At 40.6% G+C, this 16,043-nt stretch overlaps 1 protein-coding gene across 1 annotated transcript in view; it reads right to left on the bottom strand.

Moving 5' to 3' along the window:
- The window catches only part of LRRC2 (leucine rich repeat containing 2), a 68,846-nt gene that overhangs the window by 17,102 nt on the left and 35,701 nt on the right, over window positions 1-16,043 (bottom strand). The window contains exon 5 of the mRNA XM_051777385.1: window positions 9,517-9,653. Within this exon, the coding sequence (XP_051633345.1) occupies window positions 9,517-9,653 (137 nt within the window). The remainder of the gene's footprint in view (window positions 1-9,516; window positions 9,654-16,043) is intronic.

Below are 16,043 nucleotides of genomic sequence, written 5' to 3'. Positions count from 1 at the left end.
GGAGTGCTGTGTCCAGTTCTGGGCCCTCAGCTCAGGAAGGACATGGAGGGGCTGGAGCAGGTCCAGAGGAGAGCAACGAGGCTGGGGAAGGGACTGGAGCACAAGTGCTGTGAGGAGAGGCTGAGGGAGCTGGGGGGGCTCAGCCTGGAGAAGAGGAGGCTCAGGGGAGACCTCCTCACTCTCTGCAACTCCCTGACAGGAGGGGGGAGCCAGGGGGGGTTGGTCTCTTTTCCCAGGCAACTCTCAGCAAGACAAGAGGGCTGGGTCTTCAGCTGTGCCAGGGGAGGGTTAGGTTGGATATTGAAAGAATTTCTTTGCAGAGAGGGTGCTCAGCCATTGGAATGGGCTGCCCAGGGAAGGGGTGGATTCTCCATCCCTGGAGGTTTTTAAGACAAGACTGGATGTGGCATCAGTGCCATGGGCTGGGAACCACAGTGGGGTTGGATCAAGGGTTGGACTTGATGATCTCAGAGGTCCCTTCCAACCCAGCTGGTTCTGTGATTCTATGATTCTATGATTCTATGAAAGTAAAAATTTTCACCAGAGGTTGGCTTAATGCTGTTGGCTTCCCAGTACCAAGTTAAGTCCTTTGATACACCACTCCTCTCTGCTTTGGGGTCCTGAAAAATGCCCACAAATAAAACTCCCATTTTAACAAATCTGATAAGTAAATCCTTTGAAACTTACAAAAAAAATGTTATAGAAGTAAAGATTTTTACAGATTCTTTATGGCCCCATTGAATATGACAGGCAGTAGCTATGGGTGAGTTCTTCCAGTGCCTGACTGGATAATGAAACCCATGGGAAATTAATGTCATACAAAAATGTATGACATTTCATTTTATAATTGTCACATACATTAAAAAAAAAAAAAAAAAAAAAAAAACAAAACCAAATGGTAAGGAAAGAAACAGGTTTGGAAGTTTACAGATTTGAAGAATTAATGTACTGGTAAAACAACCTGATATTTTGCATTTGTATTGAGACTGCTGGTGTCCTGCCTACCAGGTAATGGCTTTGGGAGGTCTTGGTCATGGATCACAAAGACAAGAAGTTACCTTAAGATGCCCAGTGCGGATTTATTTGAAGTCTCCCTACACATGCACAGAGCCTGTGCCTCTGTTCTTCCTGTTGAATGTTTTGTTTTGATGAATAGAACTGGACAGACAAACAAAAACAGAGCAAAAGAGACTGGAAATTTTCCAGCTGTTAAACCTCAAGTTTCAAATATCTGTTGAAATTGTATATAATGTCTAAAAAGTTATTTATGTCTGTTCTGGATACTGCTGTGTTCGAAAACCAAATGAGACTAACCTTAGTGCTTAATGAATCTCTAATCACATCAGCTTTTTTTTTTAGGATCACACCTGCTAGCAGATTTAGGAGACAACTATTTGTAATTATATATTTCATGTAAACAAAGCAGAGAAATAGCAGCATCTATAAACTCCTGTGACCCTAGAAAGCCTTTCCAGAGAGGATGCATTCCTGGACCTGTTGGTCTTCGATGCAAGAAAGCTAATTGGTGACATAAAGTTTAGAGCCAGCCTGGTCTGCAGCCATCACACTGGAGTTCACAGCCCTGAGGGATAAGGGTCAGCTGAAGGGTAAAGTCAGGATCCTGAACTTTAGGAAAGCAAATTTCCAGCTCTTCAAGGAATTATTGAAGGCAAAGGAATTGTCATTGGGGTCAGTTTCTCATTAAGGTCTTCAAGGGACTTGTCCTTGAGTTGGCAGATCTATAGGGATGCCTTCTGTAGAGCACAAGAGCTCTGCATGCCCAGGTGTCAGTGATCAGACAAGGAAGGTAAGAGATGAGCATGACTGAGCATGAACTGCTGTCAAACTAAAGGGAGAGAACCAAATGCACAGGCAGTGGAAGCAAGGACAGGTAACCTGGGAAGAGTGTAGGAACACAGTCCAGTTGTACAGGTGAGGTGAAGAAGGCCAAGGTGAAGCTGGAGCTGAACTTGGTAAGGGATGCAAAAAAAACAAGAAAGGCTGCTACAGGTACGTCAGCCAGAAAAGGGAGGTCAAAGAAAGTGTGTGCCCCACTGATGAGCAAGGCTGGCGAACTGGTAACAACGGATGAGAAGAAGCTGAAGCACTCAACACCATTTTACCTCAGTCTTCAATGGTCACCTCCCTTCTCACACCTCTCAAGTGAATGGAACTGAAGGCAGGGACTGGGGGAACAGAGTCCTTCCCACTCTGAGTAAAGATCTGGTTCATGACCACCTGAAGTACCCAAAAATAGGTACCTCTGTGGGACCTGAGAGATGCACCCCAGAGTCCTGAGGAACTGGTTGATGCAGCCCCCAGGACACTCCCCAGGATGTTCAGAAAGTCCTGGCAGTCAGTTTTGTCTTATTTTGTTTAACTGTTGATGTGTAAGGGGGTATTCTTGCAAATGGTTATGCTTTTATTTCTTGTACTGTATATGCATACAGAGACAGACACCAATGTGCATTGGAAATATTAATTATTTTCATAAGATGTTATTATGAAGGGTCTTGGATATTTTGAAGTTTTTGGATAGTGATTCAACATGAAACATTTCATACTTCAATCAGCTTAGCTACAAAATTGGCAGAAGTGAAATAATCATTCTGGGTTTGATTTGGGAGCTCTGCCTAGGAAAGGAGTGAAGACTGGCTGCTAAATCAGAAGATAAGATAGGGTGTGTAGAAAGGTTAAGTGTCAAGATATTTTGTTTTCTGTTTACAAAGCAGCAGCAAGTAGATAAATATCACAGCTAAAATGTACTTGAGGGTAATGACAGATGGATGATGCTGGCTGTGACACACATCTTGTTGATTTTTTAGTCTTCAGACAGAATTGGAACCAAATTTAGATCAACAAGTCATCCAGCAGAGACTAACCTAGTGAGCCATGTCAGGGCTCCTTTTGATTCTCACAAGAGGGCTGTAAAGGTAGGAAAGAACAGGAGGTGATACGAGTATTTTCAGTGTAAAAAAAGTATTGTTGGAATAGCCGTGTCTGGACTAAAATGCCTGCAAGAACTGAGCTGCATGTCCCTATTTTGCTGGGTTTAGAAGATAATTTTCCACTCTGAATCAGGGAGAAGAAAGACTCAGATCCATTCTCAGATATTTCAAATCACACTTTTAGTTATAGTCACCTATGCACTTGAGCAGACCAAACCTGTATCATAAGATAGATGAGAATGCTATTGATATGATTCTTTTTGTGTGATATTGAATATTTTAATGGGAAATACGTAAAAAAAAAAAAGGAAAAAGAGGAGAAAACTGCAGAACGGAGCTGTCTGTCTTAAAGTGGTCAGGTCTGGTTTGCCCAGGAACAACAGAAAAATTCATGAACAGGGCTGTAGCTGGGAGATTTTATTTGTCTTTGTGAGACTGCAGTTCTGGCTCTGACTACGTGGCTGCAGTGCAGTTCCTGTATATAGATTAGTGACAGTGCATTAGTAATTGATATAACTGAAAATATCCAGCAGAATATATTCTCATATTCACATAGGAAGTAGTGAACTGCATTTTCATGTGATCCCAAAGCTTTTGTGCTGGAATGGGATTGTAAGGCTATATCAGGATTTTTTGTCCCACAAATTATTCACGAAACATCTCAAAGAGCTGTTAATAAAATATTTGTACCTCATTATGTTATCTCACATTTTTGGTTTGCTAGATATTTAAGATTAAAAATAACTGTACTTCTGAGACATATTTTAATAAGAAATCACAGGGATTTTTTTTTGGTCTCCTCCCTACCTCACAATATGAAATTTCATTTCTGCCTACCATTAATCCAATTTTCTAGAACTCAAAAGGGAAAACTATTAGTAATAGATTTTTAACTGACTTCTAGACACCTAAAATAGCTTTTTACATTAATTAGATTCCCAATGTTCTAATGTGCAAGTTTTCGAGAAGAAAATACATATTCTTTGTCTAAATACAGTCTAGTTCTGAGGAAGTGCAAACCTTTGTCATTTATTAAGCATGGAATGTTACTTGTCCAACAGCTCAGTCTTGCATACAACTGAGAAAAAATTTGTTTATATCCCCATTTGAAGAGGGAGTATTAAACACTGGTGTTGTAAGTTGACTGTTTTTATGTGGAATTTTTTGACTCAGTCTTCAATGGCAGCCTCTCCTATCATGTGTCTCAAGTGAATGGAACTGAAAGCAGGGACTGGGGGAACAGAGTCCTTCCCACTCTGAGTAAAGATCTGGTTCATGACCACCTGAAGTACCCAAAAATAGGTACCTCTGTGGGACCTGAGAGATGCACCCCAGAGTCCTGAGGAACTGGTTGATGCAGCCCCCAGGACACTCCCCAGGATGTTCAGAAAGTCCTGGCAGTCAGGTGAAGTCCCAGGTGACAGGAAGAAGGGAAACATTGCACTGATTTTTAAGGAAGGTGGAAAGGAGGACCCTGGGATTTGCTGAGCTCTCAGCCTCACCTCTATGCCTGGGAATAGCACAGAACAGATCCTTCTAGAAGCTGTGCTGAGGCACAGCCCTCCCAGAGAGGGGATTTGAGACAGCCAACACGGCTTCACCCAGTCCTGCCTGACACCTCAGTGCCCTTCTACACTGAGGTGATGCAGCAGTGACTCTGAGAAGGGCTGCACATCTCATCTCCCTGGACTTCCCTCAGGCCTTGGACATGCTCCACCACATCACCCTTCTGGCTGAAGTGGAGGGACGTGGAGTGGATGGCTGGAGTGTTCAGTGGATGAGGAATTGGCTGGATGGTCTCATCCAGAGTGTATTGAGTGTCTGAATGGACAGCAGGGAGCAGTGGTGTCCCCCAGGGCTCCGTCCTGGGACCGGTGTTATCCAATGTCTTCTTCATCCCTGATGCAGACACTGGGATGGAGTGCACGCTCAGCCAGGCTGCAGGTGACTCCTGTCTGAGGGATTCAGTGCCACTCAGAGAAACCTGGACAAGCTGGAGAACTTGGTCCCTGTGAATCTTATCAGGTTTAACAAGCCCAAGTGCAGGGAGCTGTGGCTGGGACTGGGGCAGTGCCGGGGGGATGGAGGGGTTGGGAGCAGCCCTGCCGAGAAGGACTTGGGGGTGCTGGGGGATGAGAGGCTGGACATGAGCAGGCCAGTCTTAAACTGGGCTGCATCAAAAGCACCATGGCCAGCAGGCTGAGGGAGAAGACTCTCCCCCTCTACTGTGGTGAGATCCCACCTGGAGTACTGAGTCCAGCTCTGGAGTCCTCAGCACAGGTAAGACATGGACCTGTTGGAGCTGGCCCAGAATAGAGCCACAGAAATTACCAGAGTTATGGAACAGCTCTCCTATGAGGACAGGCTGAAAGAGTTGGGTTGTTTAACTTGGAGAAAAGAAGATAAAGAAGATTCCAAGAGAGGTCTCACCATGGCCTTTCAGTACTTAAATTTGGCTTAAAATATAGACAGAGACACTTTGTAGTACTGTCTGTTGTGATAGCACAAGGAGCAATGTTTTTAAACTAAAAGATGTTATATTGTCTGCTATAAGGAAGACATTTTTTATAATGGGGGTGGTGAAACACTGGCCAGAGAGGTGGTGGATTCCCCATCCCTGAAAACATTCAAGGTCAGATTGCACAGGGCTCTGAACAACCCGATGTGGTTGAAGATGTCCCTGCCCAAGGTAGGTTGGTTGGACCACATGATCTTTACAGATCTTTTCCAACACAAACTGTTCTATGATTCTATGATTCTGAAAGGTCCTCAAGTCTGTACTTGCTTATCTCAGGACTTAGCTGAAACTTTCTTTGCATCAGAAATACGAAACAAGATTTAATTTGATCTTTTGGAAACTGTGTGCACTAAAATAGCCAGAAAGCACAAGCTTCTCATTTCTCTGAGCTTCAAAGATCAGTTTAGATAGGACTGACATGAAAATGCAAGTATACATACATATACACTTTGATTGACAAAGTATTCATGCACTGTAACAGTCTGATTCCTTCCCTTCGCACTACCCAGACCTCACAAATGATACAGAAAACATTCAGATCACTCACTGGGACTGCTCAGATGTGGTACTGAACCCTGTTCAAAGCAGAATAACTTTGAAAAAACTTCCTTTTAATTTATTTTCTGTATCAGAACCTCTCCTGTAAGCATTTCTGTCTTGTTGCTGGTAGCATGGAATGGCTTGTCTGTCCTGTGGCTGACAGCGCGTGCTGCACCAGATGGAACAGAGGGAAGAAATGAAAACTTCTTCATCTTCCCTCTCTTCTCATCCAAGTTCCTTTGGGTGACATCTATAGATACTCTTGGCTGCAGCAACATTATTGGCAGGAAAAACAAAACCACAGCAAAACTGACTCTTTGAAATATCACACACAGGAAAATTTAATTGGGTGATTCGGTAAATAAGCGTAGAAAGCAATACTTTCTAGAGAAAGCATACCTAAAAGTAAGGTCAGACCAGTTTTTCTACATACTTGTATGAGAAAATACATTATTTATAATACAGATTTTATTCCTGGAAAAACAAATTTATTGCACAGCATGCATGAAAATATTAATAGGAACCCTGTCCAACAGCTAAAATACAAATACCAGTATCATACTAATTCTTAAATTCACACACAAAACATACAAGAAATTTGCAAATGAAGTCATCCATCAATCCCCTTCTCTCTGCAGCTACTGATATGTGGTATCCAGTATAATCACACTGCACTAGGAGATGGACTGGATAACATGCAAGGCATGCCTCTCATGAGCATCTTAGCCAGAAGAACAAGTGCGACTCCATCTAAGAAGAATCTTATGAGCCATGTGTCGTATCAGGGAGGATTGTGCCCTAAGCCTCTCAGTGTACCCTCCTCTGCTAAATCTGGTTACTGAGGTTGAGAAGTATCTGTTAGAAACTGGCTGTACAAATGTAACGTCATGTAGGTTGCCTTTTCTAACATTTACATTTTATTTCAATTTATATTTTCATTCAGGTCCAGAACAAGATATTATTAATTTACAAATATGGCTAATATAGATTTGAATTCAACTGCAGATCCACAAACTTTTTCTGCCAAAGGACTTACTTTCAAGTAATACTGATCAAATATTGATGTTAACTGTAACTCTTTAATATCTAAAAATGTTAGACGTCCAACAGTAGAAAAGAGAAAAATAAATTGAGGAGTAGACATTCAAGCAGATTGCTCTTCCGTAGTGTGGAATGGTATGAAATCATAAGCCTTGAGGAAGTAAAAGGTGAGAGGACACACCCTCATTTAACAGAGAATGAAGATTCTCAAGATTTAAGTTGTGCTAGAGCATCTCAATCAGAGCATACCTCAGCTTGAAATGGCTTCATTGAAAACAACAAAAAAAATTTGGTAGGTTAAAAAGACAAGAAGTACAGTCAGTACACATGCTGGAAGCCTCCTTAACAACTGTAGTTACCTGAAAAGTAGTACAGGATAAAGGGGTTTAGCATCTTGTCTTTCCTGAAGTTTCCCTTATTTATAAAACAAATTCACAGACTTGACAGACACCATCACAGCCCATGAACTTCTTATGTGGTTGACTGAAAAATTTAGGATCAGAAGCAACTGATATGCCAGAAGAAATTTATATACCTATATGGTAGCTGTCCTCACCATTAGGAACTTCAGTTCTAAATGGGTATTTGATGACACTGCACGGGTTTGTGAGTAGTTTCCATTCATCCTCTACCATTTCCAAGCAGCAACTACAGTCTTGTGTTACATGATCTATCTCATTAAGATTTCTCCCCCTAAATTAGATCATCATGTAATATTTTATATTTTTATTAAAAAAAACAAACAAAAAAAACCCCAAAACATATAAACCACCAGAATTCTTTTCCTAAGAAAGCAAAACACTGAATAATCAAATAAAATAAGGGCTTCAAGACTTCTGTATTTTTTCCAACTGTCATAAAGAAAATGGGTAGAAAGGGAACAGGGAAAGTGATTACTGAAGATGTAATTCAGTCTCAGGTCTCTGATGATCTCATAATCCTTTATGGATGCATCAAAAATCGAATTGTTGATGGAATTCAGACATGGTTTGAATTCCAGGTTTCTTGGTGGTTTCTCAGGACTCAGCCCTGGAAACACTTGCATGCACAGTTTAGGTTTACCTGCATGTTTGAATTTATTTTCATATATCTTTGAATTCATTTTCATATATGTTATCAGTGTCTGTCTGGCCATTATTATAGGTAAAAAAAACCAAGGCAAAATTAGACTTAAATAATTTCTGCTGGGCTGCAGTTTGCCTTTATTTCTTTTGAGTAAGTTTTACACTGGAGAATACTGATGTTGCTCTCATCCACTTCCTTAATCTTCCCAGAAGAAACTTTTAAGGATCTGAAAGTCAAATAAAAATTTAACTTCATGTACTAGCTGCAACTTCCCCTGCCTCCCTGCACTGCTCAAGAATGGCACAGGAATCCCTTGGGAGAAAGGGGATGAAAGACAATGTTTTAGTGTATTTGTTTCTCACTACTCAAATATATATTCACAAATATTGATCTTCCTGAAGTATAGTCCATTTTGCCTACAAAAGTAGATGGTAAACAATCTCACTGTGTTTTGTCTCAAACCATGAGTTTTCTGAACCTGTTTTCTCCCAATATCTGCGGAGGAGGGGTAAGCCACCACTGTCTTTCTGTTTTGCCCCTTTATACAGTTCAGACCAACTCAATATTTTAATATGTTTTAATTCATTAATATATTTAATCTATTTTAATTCATTAAATAGTTACCTACCAATCACTACAGCCATTTGTCCATCTGAGGTTCAAACACCAGACACCCTTTATGTTAGCAAGGCTACTGATGCAATTGTTCTGAATTGCATGAGCCACGTGGAGCACACTGAAGGCCAAACACTTTGCAGCACTTTAAATCATTTGATAAGTGTTCCTTTAATTGCATATTCAGCTGCCAAAGCTGCCCCTGCCACGTTGATTCTGGAAAACTGGTTCTATAAACTAAATCAGAAGAGCTTTTTGTAGCCTCCCTCCCAGACAACTGCAAATGTAAATTGAGTTCCAGCCTCCAGAGAAACGTGGAAACACAATAGATAATGCCAAGGTTTTCCTTTTTGACCTTTTATATCATGCTAACAGGATGTTGCTTCCAGTGTTTGCTGTTACATAAAGTTGTTTGCACAGATCCAATTTTTTTCTGCAGGGTTTAAGTGAACCATTACCCAGTAACCTACACTCAGTTTTAGTGGCTTTCAATCTCATTGAGTAGGAGACTGTCAGAAGGATGAGCAGCCTTCTGCTTATTCCAAATCCTTTTGAGGATTGTGTCTTCCTTCATATATCAGAACACATACAAGCAAAATTTAGTCACTTGAAAACCAAAACAAAGTAGCTTTGTCCCATTTAATTTCATTTTCAGTGATATTACCACTAAACCATTATTGCTAGAAACTGCAAGGAATGTGATTTAATCTGTCAAGAAAAGACTTGAAGACTGTAATAAAATACTTTGTAAGCCAAATAAAAAAAAAAACACACTGATTGTTATCTTACTTCAAATGGGAGATCTGTTATTTCCATATTTCCAGACAAATCCAGTTTTTCTAGATTCTCACAATCACCCAGTTCTGGAGGGACTGACTTCAAATTATTGAAGCTCACATTGAGCACTTTGAGGTTTTTTAAGCAGCCTGTGAGGGTAAGATAATTCAAATCAGTGCATTAACCAAAAAAAAAAAAAAAAAAAAAGAAAGGAAAAGGAAAAGAAATAGAAAAAGGCATACAGGCATACTCAGCTTGGCGAAGAAAAAACTCATTATGGTGATGATGAATAAGATTAATAACTATTTTCTGCAGTGATCTCTAACTTTGTGGGTGGCAATAGAGCCCCTTAATCACCAGTGGTTTTTGAGAGAATTTGAAAGGAGGCAGCAAAGTCTTGCAAAGATCTTGATTCTTCCTCTAATGAGATACTTATTAATCTCAGTTGAAACTAGGGAAGTTGGCTGGCTTTTGGTTTTGCCATTGTGGAAAGATGCCTGCTAACTGAAAAGCATCTTAGCAAGTTTTATAGAACCTGTTCATTAGGAACAGTTGCTCCTACTAAACTTACTACATGAAGAATTCTGTCTCTGTTATCCAGCATTGCATATTCTTGATTATAAAAGATAATGGATGTGTGCATTTGTTTCATTATTCTCTGTATTGCAATTTATCATCCCTGGTGACTTAATTTTAAGGCCATAATAATATTCTAGGCTGCATTTAGTCACAACTTACTTTGTTTCTTCAAATTATAGCATTACATAATCTTCAGTAAAAATAGGTTTAAAAACATCACTAAAATGCAAACTGTATTATCCTGAAAAATGCAAGTTATATTGTGATATAATCAAAGGGCAAGGAATTTGAATGTATCAAAGTGCAAAGGAATCATTAAATACATAACAAAATGAGACCATTCTATGGAAAGACCTGTTACTGTATTACATGGACAATCACAGAATTGCAGAATCACAAAATGGTTTCAGTTGGAAGGACCCTTCAAAGGCCATCTAATCCAAAGCCCCATTCAACATAATCTTGAACACTTTCCATGATGAGTCATCCACAGTTTCTCTGGGCATACTGTTCCAGTGTTTCACCACCTTCATCATGAAAAACTACTTATGTCCAATCTACATCTACTCTTTTTCAGAGACTAATAAATCTGACTTAATGGTGTCAATTGTGAACTATTTTATTTTTGTATTTTTAAACACCTAAAATAATAGAAGTATAGCCTACCCATGAGGAATAAAGTCAAGACTACTCTTTGAGAAACTCCAAAAATTATCTTCTTCGTGACCACTACCTTCCCTTTCCAAACAAGTGCCTTGTTACCTCTGGTTTAACTAATCTTTTGCTAATTTTTACAATTGTTGCATCAAAGTCCATTTTCTTAGATATGAACATTCATTTTCCACAGTCCCCCTTATCAAATACTTTATGGGATACCAGATGGACAAGATCTACTGCTTGAAGCTCAATCATCTCAAAAGATAGAAACCAAATGAGTTGGGAACCACTTCCTTTCCTTTATAAATTTTTTATTTCAACCTGATTTCCATTCAGCACCAAGTCTCTAATTACTCCTTCCTCTAAATAACTGTTTAAAATTCTCACCAGTAGCAATCTGCACAGGGGTAGAATTAGGCTGTAAGGGCTGCCAGAATCAGGTCACAGACAGATATCTTTTCGTTTCTCAGATAAAAAGAGTAAGAATGTTACTCTCCTTTTCCCCTAGACCTGTCTGCTGGGCTAATTTTCTCAGAAAAAGAGTAAAAATGTATAAGACAACATTCATGAAAACTAAAGATTCTCAAATCCAGTGTCATGATTGAAGGAGCGAAAAACTGGGGAACAATGAATCCCAAAGTACTCTTCAAATATCATAGACAATTGTCAGTGGGAGGAAGGGGGATAAGAATGGTGGCAAGGCACTGTGTATGACTTTCACTACCCTGAAATCTGTATTTAGGTTCCTATTTATGTCTTCTCAGTGCACAAGTTCTCCACTGCCCTTGGTGTGCTGCCCACTCACCACCAGGCTCAATGGGCATGTAACACAGGAACTGAGACAGCTCTAGGTGGGGACAGAGGAGGTGACAACCCTTCCATGACTGCACAAATGTAGAGCAGGGTTTGACTCCCCCACCTGCCACAGGCACATTCAAATAATATCCCAGCACAATTTCCCAATTAAAAGTAGTAATAGTAAAATCATTGCTACTACAATATTGTTGTTAACTATGCTTAATGGCACTGAATTTTCATTTCTATAAAATATGCAAATTTGGGAGTTAAACAGCTAACGTCTCTGTGTTTTCCATAGAGAGGCAGTAAAAGCTGTAATGAAATCCATGGCTTCCCTGGCAGTTTCACAATTAAAGTTGTGGGTTTTTTTAATGGGAGCTGCAATTCCATAGTTGTTGCCTACAGTTACATTTATTCACAAATTAAAGTTTTAATTTATTTTAAAAAGCTAAACTAGCAATTAAACAACTTTGCCTTTTACAAAAGCCTGCATTAGTGATCCTAATAAGGTGTCAGAGAAAAAAATACAGATGACATCACAGAATGCCTTTATTGTCTAAGGATGCCATTCAATGCAAATGCAGACCACCTTGTGCTAACTTGAGTAAAATACTAGACAAATTTTTATATTGATCTTCAATTATAGAATCACTGAATTATGGAATGGCTTGGTTTGGAAAGGACTTTAAAAATCATCTAGTTCCAACCCCCCTGCCATGGGCAAGAACACTTCTCACTAGCCCAGGTTGCTCAGAGCCCTGTCCAAACTGGCCTTGGACACTTCAAGGGATGGGGCAGCCACAGCTTCTCTGGGTAACCTGTGCCAGGGCCTCACCACCCTCACAGGGAAGAATTTCTACCTAATATTTAACCTAAATCTACCCTGCTTAAGTTTACAGCCATTTATCTTGTTACTACACATTCCTGTAAAAAGTTCCTCCGCAGCTTTCTTATAGGCCACAATTAGGTCACCCAAAGAGTTTTCTATGCTACGGGCTGAACAATCCCGTTTGTCTCAGCCTGACCTCACAGGAGAGGTGCTTCATCCCTCTAGTAATCCTTGTGTCTCTCCTCTGGACTCGCTTTAGCAGGTCAGTGGCTTTCTAACACTTGGGCCCCCAGTGCTGGATGCAGCATTCCAGGTGGTGTCTCACAAGAGCAGAGGGGCAGAGCCACCTGCCTTGACTTGCTGACCACAATTCTCTTGATGCAGCCCAGGATAAGGTTGTCCTTTTTGTCTGCAAGTGTGTGTTGCTGGTTCATGTCCAGCCTCTCATCCCCCAGCACCCCCAAGTCCTTCTCGGCAGGGCTGCTCCCAACCCCTCCATCCCCCCGGCACTGCCCCAGTCCCAGCCACAGCTCCCTGCACTTGGGCTTGTTAAACCTGGTAAGATTCACAGGGACCAAGTTCTCCAGCTTGTCCAGGTTTCTCTGAGTGGCACTGAATCCCTCAGACAGGAGTCACCTGCAGCCTGGCTGAGCGTGCACTCCATCCCAGTGTCTGCATCAGGGATGAAGAAGACATTGGATAACACCGGTCCCAGGACGGAGCCCTGGGGGACACCACTGCTCCCTGCTGTCCATTCAGACACTCAATACACTCTGGATGAGACCATCCAGCCAATTCCTCATCCACTGAACACTCCAGCCATCCACTCCACGTCCCTCCACTTCAGCCAGAAGGGTGATGTGGTGGAGCATGTCCAAGGCCTGAGGGAAGTCCAGGGAGATGAGATGTGCAGCCCTTCTCAGAGTCACTGCTGCATCACCTCAGTGTAGAAGGGCACTGAGGTGTCAGGCAGGACTGGGTGAAGCCGTGTTGGCTGTCTCAAATCCCCTCTCTGGGAGGGCTGTGCCTCAGCACAGCTTCTAGAAGGATCTGTTCTGTGCTATTCCCAGGCATAGAGGTGAGGCTGAGAGCTCAGCAAATCCCAGGGTCCTCCTTTCCACCTTCCTTAAAAATCAGTGCAATGTTTCCCTTCTTCCTGTCACCTGGGACTTCACCTGACTGCCAGGACTTTCTGAACATCCTGGGGAGTGTCCTGGGGGCTGCATCAACCAGTTCCTCAGGACTCTGGGGTGCATCTCTCAGGTCCCACAGAGGTACCTATTTTTGGGTACTTCAGGTGGTCATGAACCAGATCTTTACTCAGAGTGGGAAGGACTCTGTTCCCCCAGTCCCTGCTTTCAGTTCCATTCACTTGAGACACATGATAGGAGAGGCTGCCATTGAAGACTGAGTCAAAAAATTCCACATAAAAACAGTCAACTTACAACACCAGTGTTTAATACTCCCTCTTCAAATGGGGATATAAACAAATTTTTTCTCAGTTGTATGCAAGACTGAGCTGTTGGACAAGTAACATTCCATGCTTAATAAATGACAAAGGTTTGCACTTCCTCAGAACTAGACTGTATTTAGACAAAGAATATGTATTTTCTTCTCGAAAACTTGCACATTAGAACATTGGGAATCTAATTAATGTAAAAAGCTATTTTAGGTGTCTAGAAGTCAGTTAAAAATCTATTACTAATAGTTTTCCCTTTTGAGTTCTAGAAAATTGGATTAATGGTAGGCAGAAATGAAATTTCATATTGTGAGGTAGGGAGGAGACCAAAAAAAAATCCCTGTGATTTCTTATTAAAATATGTCTCAGAAGTACAGTTATTTTTAATCTTAAATATCTAGCAAACCAAAAATGTGAGATAACATAATGAGGTACAAATATTTTATTAACAGCTCTTTGAGATGTTTCGTGAATAATTTGTGGGACAAAAAATCCTGATATAGCCTTACAATCCCATTCCAGCACAAAAGCTTTGGGATCACATGAAAATGCAGTTCACTACTTCCTATGTGAATATGAGAATATATTCTGCTGGATATTTTCAGTTATATCAATTACTAATGCACTGTCACTAATCTATATACAGGAACTGCACTGCAGCCACGTAGTCAGAGCCAGAACTGCAGTCTCACAAAGACAAATAAAATCTCCCAGCTACAGCCCTGTTCATGAATTTTTCTGTTGTTCCTGGGCAAACCAGACCTGACCACTTTAAGACAGACAGCTCCGTTCTGCAGTTTTCTCCTCTTTTTCCTTTTTTTTTTTTACGTATTTCCCATTAAAATATTCAATATCACACAAAAAGAATCATATCAATAGCATTCTCATCTATCTTATGATACAGGTTTGGTCTGCTCAAGTGCATAGGTGACTATAACTAAAAGTGTGATTTGAAATATCTGAGAATGGATCTGAGTCTTTCTTCTCCCTGATTCAGAGTGGAAAATTATCTTCTAAACCCAGCAAAATAGGGACATGCAGCTCAGTTCTTGCAGGCATTTTAGTCCAGACACGGCTATTCCAACAATACTTTTTTTACACTGAAAATACTCGTATCACCTCCTGTTCTTTCCTACCTTTACAGCCCTCTTGTGAGAATCAAAAGGAGCCCTGACATGGCTCACTAGGTTAGTCTCTGCTGGATGACTTGTTGATCTAAATTTGGTTCCAATTCTGTCTGAAGACTAAAAAATCAACAAGATGTGTGTCACAGCCAGCATCATCCATCTGTCATTACCCTCAAGTACATTTTAGCTGTGATATTTATCTACTTGCTGCTGCTTTGTAAACAGAAAACAAAATATCTTGACACTTAACCTTTCTACACACCCTATCTTATCTTCTGATTTAGCAGCCAGTCTTCACTCCTTTCCTAGGCAGAGCTCCCAAATCAAACCCAGAATGATTATTTCACTTCTGCCAATTTTGTAGCTAAGCTGATTGAAGTATGAAATGTTTCATGTTGAATCACTATCCAAAAACTTCAAAATATCCAAGACCCTTCATAATAACATCTTATGAAAATAATTAATATTTCCAATGCACATTGGTGTCTGTCTCTGTATGCATATACAGTACAAGAAATAAAAGCATAACCATTTGCAAGAATACCCCCTTACACATCAACAGTTAAACAAAATAAGACAAAACTTCTCTGTAATTTATGCCATTAACAGCAAGGGCAGTGTCACTGCACTACTAATAGGTGATCCATCAACACAGACAGTCAGTAAGACTGAAAACCTTTAGTAAGTTTTGGCTAAACAAGTGCTGAACAGTTCAGTTGCACAGTTCCTGGAGTGGCTTTTTTTGTATTGTTTGATTTTAAAGTACACCAGTGAACGTGTGTCTTTTTCTGCCCAGACTAGAATTACTGCTGTGACGTAGAACTATTGTACAAATAGCATCTATGGCTTAGAAAATTTGTTGATTTGGTTATGCAGTCTCCAATGTTCAAATCTGTGTCTCTGCAGACGAGTGCTTAGATTTAATGAATCTTGAAAAGAAAAATTCTGGATGTGCTTTCACATTTAAGAAGGGGATGGTGAGTGCCATAATACTGTGACAGGGGGGGCTACAGCAAAACAGTTTTCTGACATTCTCTGGTTCTTCCAATCAAACATTTACAGGAAAAAAAAAAGGAACAAAAACATTGAA

The sequence above is a fragment of the Manacus candei genome, unplaced genomic scaffold (assembly GCF_025592945.1).
Source record: "Manacus candei isolate 608988 ecotype Guabito, Panama unplaced genomic scaffold, ASM2559294v1 h1tg000010l, whole genome shotgun sequence".
NCBI classification, from domain to species: domain Eukaryota; kingdom Metazoa; phylum Chordata; class Aves; order Passeriformes; family Pipridae; genus Manacus; species Manacus candei.
The sequence above is the reverse complement of the archived record's forward strand: the minus strand, read 5'-3'. Positions and strand labels throughout refer to the sequence as shown.